This window comes from Camponotus vicinus, unplaced genomic scaffold (genome assembly GCF_025532165.1).
Source record: "Camponotus vicinus isolate PSW18456_S1 unplaced genomic scaffold, iyCamVici1.0 SCAF_3, whole genome shotgun sequence".
Lineage (NCBI taxonomy): Eukaryota > Metazoa > Arthropoda > Insecta > Hymenoptera > Formicidae > Camponotus > Camponotus vicinus.
The window spans coordinates 20696937-20720213 of record NW_028141967.1 but is presented as its reverse complement, the minus strand read 5'-3'; the positions used below and the strand labels follow the sequence as shown (position 1 = coordinate 20720213).

The window sequence follows — 23277 nt, the reverse complement described above, 5'->3', positions numbered from 1 at the left end:
TTAGAATAATATTTATTTTGTTAAATAGGTATTGTTACTTTTAAAAATTTTTATTTGCATATTATACATATACATGAAATGCAATTCAGCAGACATTATTCAAGAGTAAACAAGGATGTTCTTTTAAATAATTATAAATTATATTTTCTATATGAAGAGTGTTAATATATGTATAGTTATACCATTACTCTTATTCATATACATTTATTTCAATGCTTATAAATAATAAGTTCTTATAATATTTTCTAATGAGGAAGAGTTACCGTATAGAAGATTCTTATATAAATAAGTCCAATCCCATCTATGCAATTCATAACGTCATAAGATTTCACGCATCGCAAGATAAAGCTTTAAGAATCTAAATCAGAAAAATTAAGGTAATGTGTAATTGTAATATGTGCACATACATACACACACACACACACACACACAATGTGTGGGTGTAATTTTCTATAATTTTTGAAAAAGAAAACATGTACAAAAAATACAAAAACATAAAATAGAACAATAAATTGTCCAATAATTGTATTTAATCAAGAAGTTTTATTTCCTCACATTTATATAATATTTTCTTTTTCAAATTCCAGATCTTAATTTTACTGATTAAAAGCATTTAAAAGATGGACTATAAGAAAACTACGCTCCTCGACGTAGAAGAGGACAGAATCGTTATTTCTGGTATCGCCGGTAGATTTCCTGAATCTGATAACATAAAACATCTTCAACAGAATTTGTATAACAAAGTAGATCTTGGATCGAATAACAATCGACGATGGAATCATGGTAATAATTATACTTAATTCTATCATATATTTGGGATACATAATTTGGAAAAATCATATAACATATTTTATAAAAATGTAATAATTTTATATTCGAATTATCTGAATTTGTCATTTTTAATATAATTATATTATATGATCATTAAAATCTTTAATTAAAAAAATATCTCGTTTAAATCATATGATTTACAACTTACAGTTCACTCAGAAATACCCCAACGCACGGGAAAAGTCAATAATTTGGAAAAATTCGATGCAGAATATTTTAATATTCCCTTTAACGAGGTTCCCTTGACAGATCCTATGAGTAGAATGCTATTAGAACATACTTATGAAGCTATTGTCGACGCGGGAGTAAATCCGAAAGATTTACGTGGAACAAACACTGGAGTGTTTATCGGGGAGTGTTTTTCCGAATCGGAGGATAAATGGATTTACGAAAAAATGCAGGTAAAAAGAATGCTATTAATGAATATTAAAATCAAAAATCTAATTTAAGTATATGCGTTAATTGTTTAAATGTTGACAGATGATTTATATTATGCATCATAATATAAACAACTGATTTTTTGGATAAAAATATATAAGTATTAAGTATAGAAATTTTCTAAACAATTTATATATTAGATATCTGGTCCCGTGATTCTTGAATGTAGCAAAGCTATGTCGGCAAATCGAATTTCTCATTGGTTGAATACAAACGGACCATCTTACACAATCGATAGTGCTTGCAGTTCAAGTCTCTTTGCTATAGAACGTGCCTATAGAAGTATGCAACTGGGAGAATGTGATGCTGCTATCGTCGGTGGTGCAAATCTCTGTCTGAACCCTCTCATATCTTTGCAATTTATGCGACTTGGTATTTTTGCTTACATTAAAACTATAAATTCATAATATAACAGATTTATATAAATTTAAACTATTTAAAAAAGTATTTATTTAAATATATTTTAATATTAATATTTAAATATATTTTAAAAATATTTTTTATATATACTATGACTCACACAACGGTATTTACGTTCTAGGAGTTTTGTCGTCTGATGGATTTTGTAGACCTTTCGATGAAAATGCAAACGGTTATATGCGTGGCGAAACAATTGGTATAGTATTTCTGCAAAAAGCAAAGAAAGCTAAAAGAATTTATGCAACCGTCGTGTACGCTAAGACGAATTGTGACGGATATAAGGAACAAGGCATTACTTTCCCATCCAGCGAAATGCAAAGAGTTTTGCTTCAAGAGTTTTACAATGAATGCGGTATATCACCGAATAATATAGCTTTTATGGAGGCTCACGGTACCGGTACTAGAGTTGGCGATCCGGAAGAAATCAATGCAATTGACAAAGTTTTCTGCAAGGATAGGCAGACTCCTCTGTTAATTGGTTCTGTCAAATCAAATTTGGGTCACTCTGAGGCTGCTGCAGGTTTATGTCAAATTGTTAAGGTAATTATATATATATATATTTACTAATTGTAAGATAAATTAATAGAATTAGCATGCATATTATAATTATACACACACACACACACACACGTGTGTGTGTGTGTGTGTGTGTGTATAATTATAATATGCATGCTAATTCTATTAATTTATCTTACAATTAGTAAAATCATAAAACAGATCTATTAAGTTTTTAACTTTAAACAAAGCTAAGACTGTTTCTGCTCTCTTTTTGTGCCTAAATTGTAAGAAATTTATCGCCTTAATTGTAAGAAATGATAATAATTTAAAAATAAGAGAAAGGAAAAAGAGAAGAATCTATTATAAAACTATTTTTCGTAAGATTATAATTGCTATGCAAACTGGTATAATACCACCGAATGCAAACTTTACAAAAGAACGACAAGATATTAAGGCTTTTAAGGAAGGAAGAATACGTGTGGTAAATATCGCAACACCATGGAAGCCTGGTTTCGCGGGCATTAATTCATTTGGCTTTGGCGGAGCCAATTGTCATATTTTACTACAATCTCATTTGAAGCAAAAAGTTAATGGTGGGGCACCAAACGATGATTTACCGCGACTCGTCATCGTGTCTGGTCGAACTGAACAAGCAGTAGAATCATTATTAAATGAGGTATACACAACTTTTGCGTTTCATATCGCTAATTAAAAGTCTAAATTTATATTATACATATATATATATATATATATATATATATATATACATATATATATATACATATATATATATATTGTTTTATTAAAATGAATACATAAATCTGTCTGATAGATCGAAAATCAACCGATAGATATTGAATATGTTCGGCTGTTGCATGATCTTTACGCTGACGACATACAAAGTCATCCTTACAGAGGATACGCGATTATTGAATCTAAAGTATCTGCAAAAATAAGAGAAATACATCATTATTCAGATAAAAAGAAGCCGATCTGTTTCATGTTTTCCGGCATAGGATCGCAATGGTCTGGCATGGGTATGCATCTTTCTTTGCATACACACACAAACACAAACACACACTCACAAACACATACATACATATATATATATATATATATATATTAGTTACAATTTAATTATTTCAATTTATGCGCAGGTCAAGCATTACTACAATTTCCGGCATTTTATAAAACTATAGAAAAGTGCGATATTATTTTAAGAACACGTGGAATGCGCATCATGAACATATTAACAAATAACTACGAAGCAATTTTTAATAATATATTGAACTCTTTAGTTGGCGTCACCGTAATGCAGGTGATGAGTCAATTCTAACTGTCGCACAAAAATCATTCAAATTATATAATTTATTTAGAAAGAATTTATAAGAAGAAATATTTCATTTTTAATTTCTTTAGATCGGATTAATCGAACTTCTAAAGTCCGTAAATATCGTGCCAAATCATGTTATTGGTCATTCGATCGGTGAACTCTGTTGCGGATACGTGACTGGTAACTTTACAATGGAACAAGTACTTCTATCCTCGTATTATATAGGATTGGCGTTGAATGAAACAAAAATAATTCATGGCGCCATGGCGGACATTGGTCTTAGTTATGAGAACGCGAAGAACATATGTCCACTGGACATTGACATAATCTCCGTTAAAAGTCAAAATACTTGCACCATAAGTGGGCCAAAAAAGTCAGTAACAACATTTATAACAAAGTTACAGGTACTTTTATGCATTTTCTCTGGCTTAATTAAATATTTTATTTTTAATAAAATAAATTATATGGGCAATAACATCTAATCCCTATTTATACTTTTCCCATTTATACTTTTTTAGGGTAATAATATCTTTACTAAAGAAATTAACTGCAGCAATATTCCTCTTCACAGTCGTCATCTCGTATCTGCGAGAGCTACGATTTTGGCTTACTTAAATCGAATAATACCTAATAACATGAAACATAGTCTGATGTGGCAAGGTCCGTTTAGTGAAACACGTGGATTGTCCTACGCTGAATATTTTACAAATAATCTATTAGGTCCTGTACTTTTTGAGAAAACTGCAAGAAGAGAAAACTGGGTTCTTAAAAATTCGATAATTGTTGAAATTGCGCCGGATGAAACTTTTCAAAGCGTCATGAAGGGATTGACCGATACGACGATGAATATTGCATTACTTCAACGTCAACACGAAGACAATGTTAAAGTATTTTTGCAAGGATTAGGAAAAATGTATAACAATGGTTTGCAACCGCAATTAGCGAATTTATATCCGACTGTAGAATTTCCTGTTAGTCGTGGAACTCCAATGATTTCTCCATCAATCAAGTATATCAAACATTATATCTATTGATTTACACATAAGAATACAGAGAAAACATAAAATAATTGTAACAGCGTTCTATATAAAAAAAAATTGTTGAATAATAAAACATATTTTCTTTGATGTTCTAGATGGAATCATTCCGAAGATTGGTATATAGTGAATTTTAAAACAGACAAGAAGATTACTTCCGGAGAAAAAGCTATTAACATCACATTGAAAGATGAATCGTTCGAATACATAATCGGTCATATAATCGATGGAAGAAACTTATTGCCAGCTACGGGATATATTCTTCTAGTTTGGGATATGATTAGTATGCTGAGGGGTCAGTGGCTTAATAATATATCGATTGTATTCGAAAATGTTAAGTTTCTTCGGGCAACGCATATTCCGAAGCAGGGAGATCTGGACTTAATATTAATGGTCCAGAAAGGTAAATTTTGTTAAGAATAGAAATTTATGTTTTGCAAACAATTTCTCAACATTAATATTTGTAATACAAAGAAATATTTTAGACAATTATGACATGTTTATTATCTAGGCACCGGAAACTTTGAAATAATAGAAGGAGGTAATGCTGTTGTTACTGGCAAAGCGCGTATTGCGTCAGACCCTGTTAAAGAAAAAATACCGAATCATCTCTTATTAGAAAATTCCGAGGATGAGGAAGAAGTCATGACAATAAGAGATATCTATAAAGAACTTAAATTACGTGGATATCAATATGCGAATTTATTTCGGGGATTAAAAAGTACATCCACTACTGGGAAACGAGGACATATAGCTTGGACGAATAATTGGGTGACGTTTATGGATACTATGTTGCAAATAAAAATCTTAGGAATTGATATGAGAAATCTTTATGTTCCTACGGAAATACAAAAATTAGTGATCGATACGAAGTTCCATGCTCAGTGTATACAAAACATAACAGCTGAGGAGAAGCGTAAGTTTGCCGAAAAATGTATATAGATGTTGTTTAGAGACACAGTTTCCATTTTTTATTTATTTGCTTTATATATTCAATGTTTTAAATATCGTGGTAATAAGATTCAAAAACGTGTTTTTTTATTTAAAGCGTAAGAATAGTGACTATATTATTTTCTTTTAAATAATGATACATGAATGATTTAAAAATTAATTTGAAAATCTTTGTATAGAACTTCCTGTATACGTATACAAGGATATAGAAACAATAGTATCAGGTGGTATTGAAATTCGTGGTGTAAAAGCTACTTCTATATTCCGTCGAAAGCCAATAGGAACTCCTGTTCTCGAAGAATACAGATTTGTAGCACATCGCGACGGAGCCGAAGTTTCCTTACAAGACAGCATAATCTTATCGACGCACCTTGCTCTGGAATATCATCAAATGATGAAAGTAAATATCATCGAATTGATTGAAGATGGTGATGAGATAACAACAGAAGAATTAGCGTCTCCATTGTTTCTCGAAGTCTTAAATAATCTGCCGTTGATTAAACCAGACATAAATTTAATAACTAGAACCGATCGTTTTGCTTCTATTACTCTTCCTTCAAAAATTACGATTTCACAATCCAAGAAGCTATCGAAGGATAATAATGCAATATTAATCGCTGGATTTAATTTATTAACAAACGATAAGAGCGAAATTTTAAAAGAAATTTTGTCGGCATTGAAGGACGACGGATTCTTATTGACACGAGGACAGCGGCTTACAAAAGATGATATTACAAATGCGGAGGAGCACGATTTAACAATAGTCCTTGAAAAACGCACGATAAAGGAACATATTATACTCTTAAAGAAAAGGAAAAGATCGTGGAGAAGAACAGAAGTCATTTCCGTGAATAATTACGAGTTTTCTTGGTTAAAGCAATTAATATCGAACTTAAATGTCGAGAATAATATAGCGAGAATTATTTTAGTAGGGGAAAGAGATCCAGAATGCGGTTTATTAGGTCTTGTAAATTGTTTGAGAAGAGAACCAGGCGGAGAATTAATAAGAGCTGTGTTGATCCAAGATGAGACAGCACCGAAATTTTCTTTAGACGAACCATTCTATGCGAAACAACTCCAGATCGATCTCATTATAAATGTTCTGCGTCCGGGAATGATATGGGGATCGTACAGACATCTTCCGCTAGCACCTTTAGCGCCAAAACTTTCGTATCATGCTTTAGTCAATCAAATGGTACGTATCCGATTTTTTGTATAAAATAAGACTATTTTTGTCTTATTATCTTCTAAATAAGACATTTTTCGATACTATTTTCTATAATAGAGTGTATTCTTGTTAGATTCGCGGTGATTTGAATTCATTTCGCTGGATCGAAGGCCCGATTGTTTCGGGTTATCAGCACGAAAATCTTGTTCGCATAGTTTATGCATCTATTAATTTTAAAGATGTAATGTTAGCCACGGCTAGAATCATCATGGATGAATACATGTCACGCGGACGATTAGAAGAATGTCTGATAGGTTTGGAATATGTCGGAATCGATAGTGCTGGCTGCAGAGTAATGGGTATTTGGGAAAATAGGTACGTCATTGTTACTTATACACAACTAATTTTAGCTAAAAACCATACTAGAAAATATACAATTTAGATTATTTATATAATTTATATCTGACGAAAATTTCGTCTATATGTTGATATTTTAATTTCAAAAAGAAGCTAAAAGATTTATTTAAAAATCTTTATCATTTTTCTTTGAAAAAAACGAAATAAAACTATATATTTTATTTTTTATAAATGATAAAATTATCTTCTAGATGTATAGCAAATATGCGCATAGCCGATAGACCTTTATGCTGGTATGTTCCCGACGAATGGACTCTGGAGGACGCTGCAACAGTCCCCTGCGCTTATGGCACATGTTGTTACGGATTATATGTAAAGACAAGAATGAAGAAAGGTGACAAAATATTAATTCATTCGGGCACTGGCGCTGTTGGTCAAGCAGCGATTCATCTCGCTCTTCACGAAGGTTGCGAAGTATTCGTCACTGTCGGGACTCCGGAAAAGCGGAAATTTATAAGAGAGACCTTCCCATCTATTCCAGAGGATCATATCGGAAATTCACGCGACACTAGTTTCGAGCAAATGATATTTCGACAGACCGAAGGTCGCGGTGTAGATTTCGTACTGAATTCATTAGCCGAAGAAAAACTTCAAGCTTCTATTCGTTGTCTCGCAAAAAATGGACGTTTCTTGGAGATTGGCAAGTTCGATTTTATGGCTAACAATATGTTGGACTTATCAATGTTTTCGAAAGGCATAACATTTTACAGCGTTATGTTGGATAATTTATTCTCAGCTACTGAGGAACGAAGAATGGCACTGAATAAAGTACTAGTCAATGGTCTTATTAGCGGAGCCATCAAACCAATCAGCAGGAAAGTTTTTCAAAGAGATGAAATTGAGGCTGCATTTAGATATATGGCAGCTGGAAAGCATATTGGAAAAGTAAGTCGATTAATATTTAAAATTAATTGTTATTTTATTTATCATTACGTTCGGATTAAATATCAATAAAGACATATTAAGAAAGACAGCGCAAGATTTACAATCAAGTTTATGTATTACAATTTTTTTTCAGATAATTATTAAAATACATAAGGAAGATGAATCTATAGATGCACCTATTCCAGCACTTCCGCGTTATTATTGTATGGTGAACAAGACGTACATCATTCTCGGTGGCTTAGGTGGTTTCGGTTTAGAATTAGCCGATTGGTTGGTCATTCGAGGTGCCGAGAATCTCGTGCTGGTCTCGCGCAAAGGAATAAAGAACGGATATCAGCAAATGAAAATCGAATTGTGGAAATCTTACGGAGTTAAGGTGTTGATAATATCGGATATGGACGTATCGAATGTCGATGGTTGTGAACATGTATTGAGAACAGCGGAGAAACTAGCGCCAGTGGACGCTATATTCAATCTTGCTGTGGTGTTGAACGATAAAATTTGCCAGAATCACACTATAGAGACATTTCAGGAACCATTTAGAGCAAAAGCTTGGACGACGAAGAATTTAGATCAATTGTCTAGAAATATATGTTCTCAATTGCGGCACTTTGTTGTCTTTTCTTCAGTTTCCTGTGGCAGAGGAAATGCTGGGCAGACCAATTATGGTATGGCGAATTCCATTATGGAAAGAATTTGCGAGAAAAGAGTACAAGAAGGTCTACATGGATTAGCTATTCAATGGGGTGCAATAGGCGATGTCGGTCTGGTGGCCGATATGCAAGACGATGACAAGGAAATGGTTATTGGCGGTACTTTGCAACAAAGGATAACCTCTTGTATCGAGAAATTCGAGGAATTTCTGTTACAAGAGCATCCCGTAGTAGCGAGTATGGTTGTAGCTGAGAAGCGTGCCGACGCTTTTGGTGCAAATAATATTGTTGAAACTGTGGCTAATATTATGGGTAAGAATTATATAGAATAAAAAATTAATCAATTAATTAATAAAGCGAATTAATATGGTAACGAAAATTCAATATGTTAATGTAGGTTTGAAGGACTTAAATAACGTGGCTCGTCACACACCTTTACCGGAACTCGGCATGGACTCGATGATGGCTGTGGAAATTAAACAAACTTTGGAACGTGATTTCGATGTTTTTCTTACAGCGCAGGATATTCGATATCTCAATTTTGCTAAACTTATAGAGATGTTTGACAAAGATACATCGATGGATAAAAATGTTCGAGATGTGACTGAACTAACTGGTATTAAACTGCTTGTTCGTTTGATAGGTAATGATCATCTGATACCCGACATTTGTGTGGATTTGTCAACAAAAGGAAACATAGCGAGAAGCGAAATATTTTTAGTGCCAGGTATAGAAGGCTGCGGAAGTATATTCGATTCGCTGGTACATCAAATTGAAGCTCCTGCGACGTGCTTACAGCATGGAGCGTATAATATTGGCACAGGGTGTACTTCAGTAAACGAGATCGCTGATCGTCTCTTAAGAGTATAAATTTACTATCTAATTACTATCTTTTAATTACTCTTTTTTATATATCATCTCATAGAATATTAGAATATCAGAGTATAATTAATAGCATTGTTTTTCAATATATTTTATTATATATTATATTTCTTTATTTGTTTGCAGAATGTTATGAGCAAGAAGAAATTAAGTCAGAACTTTGTAATAGTGGGTTATTCATTGGGATCATTGATCGCAATTGAATTAGTGAGAAAATTAGAAGAGATGAATCTTCAAGGTCGATTAGTGCTTATCGATGGCGCACCTGAGCAAATGAAAGCAATAGCGAGTCAACATTTATCTTTTAAGACGATTACCGAATTAGAAAATAATGTTCTTTTGGGTATAATGGATACAATACAACCAGCACTTAGTGGGAAGGTATATTATTCATAGACATTTTCTTTGAATGAGCCGTTTTTGATAAAAAATAAATATAATTAAATAATTTAATTTTGCAGCTTCTTTTGGAATTAAATAAATGCACCAAATGGAACGAAAAATTAGATGTTTTCCTATCTCATGTTCCTCCAACTTATACACTATTGTCAGCTGATAATAATAAATCTGTGTGTACAACAATTTACGAGCGATTGATCGCAGTTCATAAATATGATATCGCACAATTACCGAAAATTGAATCACCAATAGTTCTTTTAAAGCCTACGATACAATCATTGTCTTTTCCTCAAGAAGATTATGGATTACATAAAGTAATTGTTGTAATAATTGAAGAAGATCACTTATTCAGCATAGTAGTTCTAATCAGCAAAATAATTTTCAGATTACTAAAGGACAGGTAAAAGTATGTTACATCGAAGGTAATCATATTACAATGCTGGATAACGATAAAGTCGTAGCTGCGATCAATGGAGAACATGTCGAAAGTGTCAAGAATTTAAAATTAGATTTAACAGATCATGATAACGTAACATCTATTAAAGACACTTATACAAGATCATAAAAGCAATATATTGAGATATTTTAAATTCGAAAATATTTAACTTTGTTTAATTAAAAATTAACGAAATATATATATATATATATTTCGTTAATTTTTAATTAAACAAAGTTAAATATTTTCGAATTGTAAATTATCTCGATATATTGCTTTTATATTATATATATATATATATATATATATATATATATATATATATATATATATATTAGAAATCTATCTTAGAAATATATATTAGAAATATATATTAGAAATATATCTTAGAAATTAATGAAACAATTATTTGTTAATGTATTCTCTATGCAAAATTGTATTAATATAATATTATCAAGCAATTATATATATATATATATATATATATATATATATGTATATATATATATATATATATATATATATATATATATATATATATATATATTGTTATGTTTCGATCCGCGGCTTATTAATATCGTTATTCTGTGTTCTCTGAGTTCTGTGTTCTGTTATTAAAGTTCTCTTAATCATTAAAACCGTGTCATTATTTACGAGTGCGCGGGTGCCGCGTAATTAGCGTGTGCCGATCGTTTGTGTCGCGCACGTTCGATAAATATCGTTCCGTGGACGCAACAATATATATATATATATATATATATATATATATAATTGCTTGATAATATTATATTAATACAATTTTGCATAGAGAATACATTAACAAATAATTGTTTCATTAATTTGTAAGTGTCAAATAAACGTATTTAATTTTAAATAGTTTATTATATTAATGAAAGTAAAAAATTGCAATAGGTTTTTGAAAGAATGTAAAATTTTATTTATCCACTCATACTTTTTATTAATCATATATAATTTTTATTTATATTTATGATATTTTTTATAAATATAATAAAAAACATGATAAATGTAGATAAAAATTATACTTGATTAACAAAATTATGGGTGATAACGAAAATTATTAAATGAATGAATAAAGAAAGGTTTCATGCTTCCAAAAGCAATGCAATATATATTCTATACTTTTAGTAATTTAATGCTGAGAATTCTTATATATTCTTTAGCAGACTTATATTTGTAAAACTTATTAAATTTAATTCTTCAAAACTTTATTGTTATTGCCATAAAATCGTACATGTAACAAGATTATTTTTAAAAAGTCGACATTTTTGGTGTCTTCTTTAAAAAATTGTACAAAAAAGTAATGTATATTAAATTGATCAAATAAATTAATCGATTAAAAATTTCTGTTGTCAGTATTATTATTATAGATAATTTATTGCTCATGATATATCTTATAACCATTGATTGCAAAATGTGTGTGTAATATTGATAGATTAAAGAAGATAAAAAGAATTTAGGCTAATCGGATTGAAATACAAATTCGCATTTCACAATATCGCGTTCGATGACGAAAGTAACATGCTGTGAATGCACTTATTGTTAGCCTCATGTTCGATGTCGAGAATAACACATTGTAAGTAAACTTACCCACTCATAGACGTAGGAAATTTCCTGTGTTTACGGTCGCTGCATGCTCGACATTAAGAAAGCTATCAAAATACGCAATTTCTGCAAGAACAGTTTTTTAACAATAATATATAATTGTATATAGTTGCAGCAATATATAGTTCTATTTTTTAAAAGCAACAGAGAGAGTATTAAACTCGCATCAAATGGATAAAATTTTCGCACACTATTAATTTTTTTGATAATTAAGCTGTTAAATTGCACAATCTTTGCCGAATGACAGATTTTCATTTTGATATGTAACACGCAGTGCATATCAAGTGTATAAGCAAACAGCATCACTACAAGTAGACAACAATAAAATTCGATATTTTAAAATAATCGACTCTTTATATACATGCTTTTCCTAAAAATTTGAGTCTATAATTGAAGCAAAATCTATTTGAATTACTACAATAGACTTATAATCAACGCACAGTCGTTGATTTCGGTCGATGATCAGTTAATTTAATACAGGAGAGGAAACCCTTGACCATATTCAAAGAAAGATTGCAAATATAGTTCGTTAAATTGAATATGTTATTCGAATGTTTATTAATAATTTGTACCTATAAATAATGCATTATTTTTTTTCATAATAAAGAATTGCGTAAAACTATTGTTCTTTCTCATCGGAATTACAATAATGTTAATTATGTTAGATAGATGCTATAGAGAATCACCTTTTTTAATTTACATATTGTAAATATACATGGCACATAATAGAGCAGACATTATCGTAAAGGAAGAAGCACACATGTTTTTTCCTTCATGTAAATAATTTTAAATAATTTTAAATTTCATTTGTGCTGCGTTAGAAGTTAATATGTATACTTGTGACATCATTCTCACATTATTTTCAAGCTTATAAATAATGAGTTTCTCTAAAATTCTATTAAATACTTACCATATAGGTTTCTTATATAAGTAGGTTCAACATCTAAGCAATCCATATGTCACAAGACTTCGTACTTTACCACAAAATTGTAAATTTCGGTTTAAAAATCTAAATCGAAAATATTAAGATCTGTAATTTGAAAAAGAAAGCATATAACAAATGTGAAAATACAAAACAAAATATTAAATTGTCAGTAAAGTTTGCGTTTTCACATTTGTGTCATTTATCTTTTAGAATTCCAAATATTAATCTATTCGATTAAAAGCATTTAAAGAAATGGATTGCAAGAAAACTACACTCCTCGATATTGAACCTGGAGAAGAAATCGTTATTTCTGGTATCGCCGGAAGATTTCCTGAATCTGATAACATAAAACATCTTCAGGAGAATCTATTTAACAAGATAGACCTCGGATCGAATGACAATCGACGATGGAATCACGGTAATAATATTTAATTTCATCATATTGGTATACATAATGTGAGAAAATCGTATCACATAATTTATGAAAATGTATATAATTATACATTAATTACCTAATTTTGACATTTATTTATATAATTACACTATATAATCAATAAAATCTTCAAGTAAAAAAATATTTCGATTAAATCATATGATTTAAAATTTACAGATCATCCAGAAATACCCCAACGCACAGGAAAAATCAATAATTTGGAGAAATTTGATGCGGAATATTTTGATGTTTCCTTCAACGAGGTTCCCTTAATAGATCCTATGGGTAGAATGCTATTAGAACATACTTACGAAGCTATTGTCGACGCGGGAGTAAATCCGAAAGATTTACGTGGAACAAAAACTGCAGTTTTTATCGGAGTGTGTTTTTTTGAATCGGAAGGAAATTGGTTTTATGAAAAACATCAGGTATTCAAATTCAATTTATGCATTAATCATAAAAAATTTTGATAGATATTATTTTTTATATATATTAAATTCTAAGAATTGAAATGATTTTGTTATATTAAAATATATATGTAACAAGCATACAAATTCTGTAAATATTGTATGTATATGCATTAGATATCTGGCACTGCAATTTTTGGATGTAGTAAAGCTATGCTAGCAAATCGAGTCTCTCAATGGTTGGGTGTAACAGGACCTTCTTATTCAATCGATACCGCTTGCAGTTCAAGTCTCTTTCCTCTGGAGCATGCTTATAGAATTATGCGATCGGGGGAGTATGATGCTGCTATCGTCGGTGGCGCAAATCTCTGTTTACATCCCAATTTAGCTTTACTATTCACACGACTTGGTATTGTTGTCAAATCTTATAACTTAACTTTAAAATATAAGAGATATATAAATTCGAGAACAATTTAAAAAAATTATTCAAATATATATTTATATATATATAATATTATTATTCTCATAACTCTATTTTAATTTTAGGAGTTTTATCGCCTAACGGAGTATGTAGACCTTTCGATGAAAATGCAAACGGTTATATGCGTAGCGAAACAATGAGTATAATATTTCTACAAAAAGCAAAGAGAGCTAAAAGAATTTATGCAACCGTACGCTAAGACGAATTGTGACGGATATAAAGAACAAAGCATTACTTTTCCATCCAGCGAAATGCAAAGAGTTTTGCTTCAAGAGTTTTACAATGAATGCGGTATATCACCGACTAATATAGCTTTTATGGAGGCTCATGGTACCGGTACCAAAGTTGGTGACCCGGAAGAAATTAACGCAATCGAAAAAATTTTTTGCAAGAATAGACAGTCCCCTCTGTTAATTGGTTCTGTCAAATCGAATTTAGGTCACCCTGAGGCTGCTGCAGGTTTATGTCAAATTGCTAAGGTAATGATGTAATTATAATATGCATTATAAAGTATTCTATTAATTTACTTCAATGTTAAACATCATAAACGGACTTATTAAATTTTAATTTAAAGTTAATCCTGCTTTTGTTTTTTTCTGCTTTTAATGAATTAATTTTAATAAACAATAATAATTTAAAAATAAGAGAATAGAAAGAGAGAGAATTTTTAATGATAATCTATTTCTCGTAAGGTTATAATTGCGATGCAAACTAGCATAATTCCGCCGAATATAAACTTTACACAGCACGGAAAGATGTTAAGGCCTTTGAAGAAGGAAGTATGCGCGTAGTAAATACTCCAACACCATGGGAACCTAATTTCGTAGGTGTTAATTCGTTTGGTTTTGGCGGAGCCAATTGTCATATTCTACTGCAATCTAATTTGAAGCAAAAAGTTAATGGAGGCGCGCCAAATGACGATTTGCCGCGACTCGTCATCGTGTCTGGTCGAACTGAACAAGCAGTAGAATCATTATTAAATGAGGTATACAAAACTTTTGCGTTTTATATCACCAATAAAAACATATTTATCAAATATTTTTATTAAAATCAATAAATAAATTTGTTTGATAGATTGAGAATCAACCGATAGATGTTGAATATATTCGGCTGTTGCATGATCTTCATGCTGACGACATACAAGGTCATCTTTATAGAGGATACGCGATTGTCGAATCTAAAACATCTATAAAAATGATAAGAGAAATACATTATTATTCAGGTAAAAAGAAGCCGATATGTTTCGTATTTTCCGGAATAGGAACGCAATGGCTTGGCTTGGGTATGCATCTTACTTTGTATATTATATATATCAGAGAAAAATAATATCTTACAATTAAATTATTTCAATTTATGCGTTGACACAGGACAAGCGTTACTACGGTTCCCAATATTTTATAAAACTGTAGAAGAGTGTGATATTATTTTAAGGACACGTGGAATGTGCATCATTAATGTATTAACAAATGAACACGAAGCAATTTTTAACAATATATTGAACTCGTTAGTTGGCATTACTGTAATGCAGGTGAAGAATTATTCTAATTTGCGTAATGTAACGTAAATCATTCAAATTATATAAAATTTATTTAGAATTTACAAAAAGAAATACTTTACTTTCTTCTTTAGATCGGATTAATCGATCTTTTAAAGTCCATAAATATTGTGCCAGATTATGTTATCGGTCATTCGATCGGTGAACTCTGTTGCGGATATATGACTGGTAATTTTACAATGGAACAAGTGCTTTTATCCTCGTATTATATAGGATTGGCGTTGAGTGAAGGAAAAGTAATTTATAGTGCTATGGCGGACATTGGTCTCAGTTATGAGAATACGAAAAATATATGTCCACCGGATATTGATGTAATCTATAACAACAGTTCAAGTACTTGCTGTATAAATGGGCCAAGGAAATCAGTAAAGACATTTATAAAACAATTACAGGTTCGTTTATATATTTTCTCTTTTTAATTTTAGGTTTAATAAAATTTACTTAATAAACAATTATATTTAATTATTATTTATTTATACTTCTTTAGGTTAACGACATCTATACTAAAGAAATTAAGAGTAGCAACATTTCTCTTCACAGTCGTCATTTGGCATCTGTAAGAGCCACAATTCTATCTTATTTAAATCGAATAATACCGCACACCATGATACACAATCAAAAGTGGCGAACATTGCTTCGTTGTACTAAGTTGTCCTATGCTGAATATTTCACAAATAATGTACTAAATGCTGTACATTTCAAGCAAATTGCGCAATTGATTCCTAAAAGTGCGATAACTGTCGATGTTGCACCAGATGAAATTTTTTAAAACGACATGAAAGAAGAAAATATAACCAATATTGCATTATTACAATGCAACTATGAAGACAATGTTAAAGTATTCTTGCAAGGATTAGGAAAAATGTATAATAATGGCTTGCAACCGCAACTGGCGAATTTATATCCAACTGTGAATTTTCCCGTTAGCCGTGGATCACCAATGATTTCGCCATTAATCAAGTACATCAAACATTTTATCTATTAAATATAGAGAATAATAATAGAGAGAATAATATAAAAATAAAGAGAAAACATAAAATAATTTTCATAAAGCAAAAATTTTTATTTCCAATTAATTGAATTATGCAGATGTATTTCTTATGATGTTCTAGGTGGAATCATTCTGAAGATTGGTATGTAATGTGTTTTAAAACAAATAAGAAGATTACTTCCGGAGAAAGAATTGTCAATGTCACATTGAAAGACGAAACTTTTGAATATATAAGCGGTCATGTAATCGATGGAAGAAACTTGTTACCGGCTACAGGATATTTTGCCCTCGTTTGGGATACGATTAGTAAGCTGAGGGGTCAGTGGCTTAAAGAAATACCGATCGTATTTGAAAATGTCAAGTTTATTCGAGCAACGCATATTCCGAAGCAAGGAGACTTGGACTTAACAATAATGGTTCAGAAAGGTAAATTATGAAGAGAATAGAAACTTATACACATATTCCGCAAATAACTTTTCAACACAATATTAATATAAATACAAAAATAATTATTTAAAATAATACATATATATTTACTACTTAGGCACTGGAAACTTTGAAATAATAGAAGGAGATATTATTGTCGTTATCGATACAGCGCGCATTCCATCAGATCCAGCTACAGAAAGAATATATCTTTTACAAGAAGATTGTGAGGATGAGGAAGAAGTTCTGAAGACAAAAGACATTTATAAGAAACTTAAATTACGTGGATATCAATATGCCAATCTATTTCGAGGATTAAAAAGTTCATCCACTACTGGCAAGCGAGGACACATTGCTTGGATGAATAATTGGGTAACATTCATGGATAATATGTTGCAAATAAAAATCTTTGGGAGAGATATGAGAAGTCTTTATGTTCCTACCGAGATACAAAAACTAGTGATTGATACAAAGTTTCATGCAAGATATATGTGAAATATAACAGCGGAAGAAAAACGTAAGTTCATAGAAGGATGTATATAAAAAGGATGTAGAGAAAAAGAGAGTACTTTTATTAACATTACAATATGTATATTGAATATACGTTTTATAAATATCTTTATAATTATAAAATTTATTAAAATGTAAAAAGGAACTTATTAAATAATTATAAAGATATGATTTAAAAAATGATTTTAAATTTTAGAAATACCTGTGCGCGTGTACAATGATTTAGATACTATGGTATCAGGTGGCATTGAAATTCGTGGTGTGAAAGCTACTTCTATATTCCGTCGAAAGCAAACAGGCACTCCTGTTCTCGAAGAGTATAGATTTGTAGCGCATCGTGACGGAGCTGAGGTTTCTTTACAAGAGAGCATAATATTATCGACGCATCTCGCTTTAGAGTGTCATCAAGTGATGAAAATAAATATTATTGAGTTGATTGCAAACGGTGATGAGGTAACGGCAGAAGAATTAGCGTCTCCATTATTTCTCGAAGTCTTAAATAATCTGCCATTGATTAAACCAAACCTCAGTTTAATAACCCGAAACGATCGTTTCGATTCTAATGCTCTTTCTTCAAAAATCACCATTTCGCAGTCCATAAAGTTATTAAAAGATGATAGCGCGATATTAGTGACTGGATTTAATCTATTAAAAAACGATAAGAATGAAACTTTAAAAAAATTCTGTGGACATTAAAGGACGGCGGATTCATATTGACACGAGGACAGCCACTCACAAAAGACGATATTGCAAATGCAGAGAAGCACGATTTAGCAATAGTCCTTGAAAAACGCAAGAAAAAGGAACATATTGTACTCTTAAAGAAAAGAAAAAAATTGTGGAGAAGAACAGAAGTCATTTCCGTGAATAATTACGAGTTTTCTTGGTTAAAGCAATTAATATCGAACTTATCTTGGTTAGAACAACTAATATCCAGCTTAAATGTTGAGAATAACATTCAGAGAATAATATTAGTAGGAGAAAAAGATTCGGAATGCGGTTTATTAGGTCTTGTAAATTGTTTGAGAAAAGAACCAGGCGGAGAATTAATAAGAGCTTTGTTGATCCAAGATGAGACAGCACCGAAATTTTCTTTAGATGAACCGTTCTATGCGAAACAACTCCAGATCGATCTCATTACAAATATTCTGCGTCCAGGAATGATATGAGGATCATACAGACATCTTCCGCTAGCACCATTAGCGCCAAAACTCTCGTATCATGCTTTAGTCAATCAAACGGTACGTATGAGATTTTTGTAAAGAAAATAAGACTTTTTTTGTTTTATCATCAATTAAATAAAACATTTTTTGATACTATTTTTTACAATAAAGTGTATTCTCATTCAGATTCACGGTGATTTAAATTCATTTCGCTGGATCGAGGGACCGATTATTTCGGGTTATCAGCACGAAAATCTTGTTTGCATACTTTATGCGTCTATTAATTTTAAAGATGTAATGTTAGCCACGGCTAGAATCATCATGGATGAATACATGTCACGCGGACGATTAGAAGAATGTCTGATAGGTTTGGAATATGTCGGAATCGATAGTGCTGGCCGCAGAGTAATGAGTATTTGGGAAAATATAGGTATGTTATTGTTACTTATTCACATGTAATTTTAGCTAAAAACAATACTAGAAAATATACAATTTAGGTTATTTATATAATCTATATCTAATAAAAATTTCGTCCATATGTTGATATTTTAATTTAAAAAAAAGCCAAAAGAGTTATTTAAAATTCTTTATTATATTTTTTGAAAAAAAAACACAAAATAAAACTATATATTTTATTTTTTGTAAATGATAAAATTATCTTCTAGATGTATAGCAAATATGCGCATAGCCGATAGACCTTTATGCTGGTATGTTCCCGACGAATGGACTCTGGAGGACGCTGCAACAGTCCCCTGCGCTTATGGCACATGTTGTTACGGATTATATGTAAAGACAAGAATGAAGAAAGGTGACAAAATATTAATTCATTCGGGCACTGGCGCTGTTGGTCAAGCAGCGATTCATCTCGCTCTTCACGAAGGTTGCGAAGTATTCGTCACTGTCGGGACTCCGGAAAAGCGGAAATTTATAAGAGAGACCTTCCCATCTATTCCAGAGGATCATATCGGAAATTCACGCGATACTAGTTTCGAGCAAATGATATTCCGACAGACCGAAGGTCGCGGTGTAGATTTCGTACTGAATTCATTAGTCGAAGAAAAACTTCAAGCTTCTATTCGTTGTCTCGCAAAAAATGGACGTTTCTTGGAGATTGGCAAGTTCGATTTTATGGCTAACAATATGTTGGACTTATCAATGTTTTCGAAAGGCATAACATTTTACAGCATTATGTTGGATAATTTATTCTCAGCTACTGAGGAACGAAGAATGACACTGAATAAAGTCAATGGTCTTGTTAGCGGAGCCATCAAACCAATCAGCAGGAAAGTTTTTCAAACAGATGAAATTAAAGCTGCATTTAGATACATGGCAGCTGGAAAGCATATTGGAATAGTAAGTCGATTAATATTTAAAATTAGTTGTTATTTTATTTATCATTATTTTATGTTCGCATTAAATATCAATCAAGAAAGACAGCACATGATAATTTACAATCAAGTTTATATATTACAATTTTTTTCAGATAATTATTAAAATACATAAGAAAGATGAATCTATAGATGCTCCCATTCCGGCACTTCCGCGTTATTATTGTATGGCGAACAAGACGTACATTATTTTCGGTGGCTTAGGTGGTTTCGGTTTAGAATTAGCCGATTGGTTGGTCATTCGAGGTGCCGAGAATCTCGTGCTGATCTCGCGCAAAGGAATAAAGAACGGATATCAGCAAATAAAAATCGAATTGTGGAAATCTTACGGAGTTAAGATGTTGATAATATCGGATATGGACGCATCAAATGTCGATGGTTGTGAACATGTATTGAGAACAGCGGAGAAACTAGCGCCAATGGACACTATATTCAATCTTGCTGTGGTGTTGAACGATAAAATTTGCCAGAATCACACTATAGAGACATTTCAGGAACCGTTTAGAGCAAAAGCTTGGACGACGAAGAATTTAGATCAATTGTCTAGAAATATATGTCCTCAATTGCGGCACTTTGTTGTCTTTTCTTTAGTTTCCTGTGGTAGAGGAAATGCTGGGCAGACCAATTATGGTATGGCGAATTCCATTATGGAAAGAATTTGCGAGAAAAGAGTACAAGAAGGTCTACATGGATTAGGTAATCAATGGGGTGCAATAGGCGATGTCGGTCTGGTGGCCGATATGCAAGACGCTGACAAGGAAATGGTTATTGGCGGTACTTTGCAACAAAAGATAAGTTCCTGTATCGAGAAATTCGAGGAATTTCTGTTACCAGAGCATCCCGTAGTAGCGAGTATGGTTGTAGCTGAGAAGCGTTCGGACGCTTTTAGTGCAAGTAATATTGTTGAAACTGTGGCTAATATTATGGGTAAGAATTATATAGAATAAGAAATTAATCAATTAATTAATGAATCGAATTAATATAATAACGAAAATTTAAAATGTTAATGTAGGTTTGAAGGACTTAAATAACGTGGCTCGTCATACACCTTTACCGGAACTCGGCATGGACTCGATCACAGCTGTGGAAATTAAACAGACTTTGGAACGGGAATTCGATGTTTTTCTTACAGCGCAGGATATTCGTTATCTCAATTTTGCTAAACTTATAGAGATGTTTGACAAAGATACATCGAAGGATAAAATCGGTCGAGATGAGAACGAGCTAAGTGGTATTAAACTGTTCGTTCGTTTAATAGGCAACGATGATCTGATTCCCGACATCCGTATAGACCTTCCGACAAATAGAAACAATGCGAGAAACAAAATATTTCTATTGCCAGGAATGGAGGGCTGCGGAAGTATATTTGATTCGCTGGTACAACAAATCGAAGCTCCAGCAATGTGCTTACAACATGGAGCGTACAACATTGGTATAGGCTGCACTTCAATAAACGAGATTGCTCATTGCTTATTACAAGTACGGATTTTTTATCTATATAAGAATAATTAGAGTATTTTAATATATAATATGTAGAAGATAATTATTAATATGATATTATTTTAATGTACATTTTTATATTTTGCAATTTTTTATATGTTTGTAGCATCTGTTAACTAAAAAAGAATTGACTCGAGATTTTACAATATTGAGTTATTCGATGAATTGATTGCAATTGAGTTGTTGCGAAAATTAGAAGGGATGAATCTTCAAGGCCGATTAATTCTCATCGATGGGGCACCAGAGCAAATGAAAGCATTAACAAATCAATTCTTATCTTTTACTACGAGTTTCGATATTCAGAATAATGTTTTTTTATGTTTAATGGATGTTATACAGCCAACACTTAGTGGAAAGGTATTATTCATATTAATATTAATATTATTATATTTGATTCTTTTTAAAAATCTCAAGCAATTTAATCTTTACAGCTTCTTTTGGAGTTAAACAAATGCACCAACTGGAACGAAAAATTAGATACTTTTTTAACTCATGTCCCTTCAACTTATACACGTCTCTCAGTTGATAATAATAAATATTTGTGTACAACAGTTTATGAGCGTGTAATTGCTGTTCATAAATATGATGTGACTCAATTATCGAAAATTAAATCACCTATAATACTTTTAAAACCTACAATGTCAGTGTTGCCTTATTTTCAAGAAGATTACGGTTTACATAAGGTATTATTTATATGATTATTATAAGAGGATTACTCACATAACACAGTACCTTTATAGTTAATTAATTTTCAGATTACTGAGGGAAATGTGGAAGTGTTTTATATCGAAGGTAACCACATTACAATAATAAAGTCGTCGCTGTGATTAATGGAGAATATATTGAAACGGACAAAAAAATAAAGCAACGTACAGTAGATAACGATAAAATAATACCTATGCAAGATATTCGTACCAGATTATAAAACTAGTATGTTTAGACCTATATTAAATATTTTGTATTGTAAAAATTCTATCTATATTTGTGATATATTTATTATACTTGTAAAATTAAATAATTGTTTTTACAACATTATATAATATGAAAATGGCTAATTTTACGCGTTCAATTAAAAGTTAATAACATCATTGCATGTTAACATTGTTTATATAATTTAACACATAAAATATGGTAGCAATATGTAATTATTTTAATTAATTTTTAATTAAACATGCTTAGTTATGTATTACACATTTAAAAAAATTTTAAATACACTTATTTAATTTTATATATGTATAAAGCAAAAAGAAACACGAAAGTTAAAGAGAAATTATAATATTTGATTAAAAATTATACTGGTAAAATGAAGTTTTATGTTTTTCAAAATAATAGAATATTTTGTATTTTTCTTAATTTAGCGCTATAAATTTATGCTATTTTTATCATGAATTTTTAAAAGCCTTATAATTATAATATCCATTGAATCTAATCTTTTGGAACTTTATTATATATTATTGCTGTAAAATCATACAAAGCTAAGTTTTTTTAAATAGACAATATTATTTTTATTATTTGAAAAAATTGTAC

General features: G+C 31.0%; 1 protein-coding gene and 1 pseudogene across 2 annotated transcripts; both read left to right on the top strand.

Moving 5' to 3' along the window:
• The first annotated feature begins 321 nt into the window (after positions 1 to 321).
• LOC145968365 (fatty acid synthase-like) lies at positions 322 to 10549 on the top strand. The gene is made up of 20 exons (XM_083093760.1): positions 322 to 377; positions 588 to 783; positions 982 to 1232; positions 1410 to 1641; positions 1811 to 2229; positions 2570 to 2863; positions 3020 to 3224; positions 3345 to 3505; positions 3607 to 3924; positions 4039 to 4529; positions 4656 to 4960; positions 5069 to 5473; positions 5688 to 6703; positions 6810 to 7051; positions 7285 to 7978; positions 8112 to 8943; positions 9029 to 9495; positions 9640 to 9894; positions 9975 to 10226; positions 10298 to 10549. Exons 2-20 carry the CDS (start codon positions 621 to 623, stop codon positions 10475 to 10477), a joined length of 7182 nt encoding a protein of 2393 aa, XP_082949886.1. The 5' UTR covers positions 322 to 377; positions 588 to 620; the 3' UTR covers positions 10478 to 10549.
• A 2599-nt stretch (positions 10550 to 13148) lies between these two features.
• Positions 13149 to 23121, top strand: LOC145967935 (fatty acid synthase-like; annotated as a pseudogene). Its single transcript, XR_014437617.1, has 19 exons — positions 13149 to 13314; positions 13507 to 13757; positions 13914 to 14145; positions 14283 to 14696; positions 14910 to 15202; positions 15292 to 15499; positions 15585 to 15745; positions 15847 to 16164; positions 16260 to 16732; positions 16885 to 17189; positions 17308 to 17706; positions 17896 to 18940; positions 19049 to 19292; positions 19536 to 20215; positions 20346 to 21177; positions 21263 to 21729; positions 21857 to 22107; positions 22182 to 22433; positions 22506 to 23121. The product of XR_014437617.1 is annotated as a fatty acid synthase-like (transcript).
• The last annotated feature ends 156 nt before the right edge of the window (positions 23122 to 23277 follow it).

Coding starts and splice junctions, on each gene's coding strand:
- LOC145968365 (XM_083093760.1), top strand. CDS start 621: ATGGACTATAAGAAAACTACGCTCCTCGACGTAGAAGAGGACAGAATC. Junction 2,230..2,569: donor GTTTATGTCAAATTGTTAAG/GTAATTATATAT, acceptor ATTTTTCGTAAG/ATTATAATTGCTATGCAAAC. Junction 4,961..5,068: donor AATATTAATGGTCCAGAAAG/GTAAATTTTGTT, acceptor TTTATTATCTAG/GCACCGGAAACTTTGAAATA.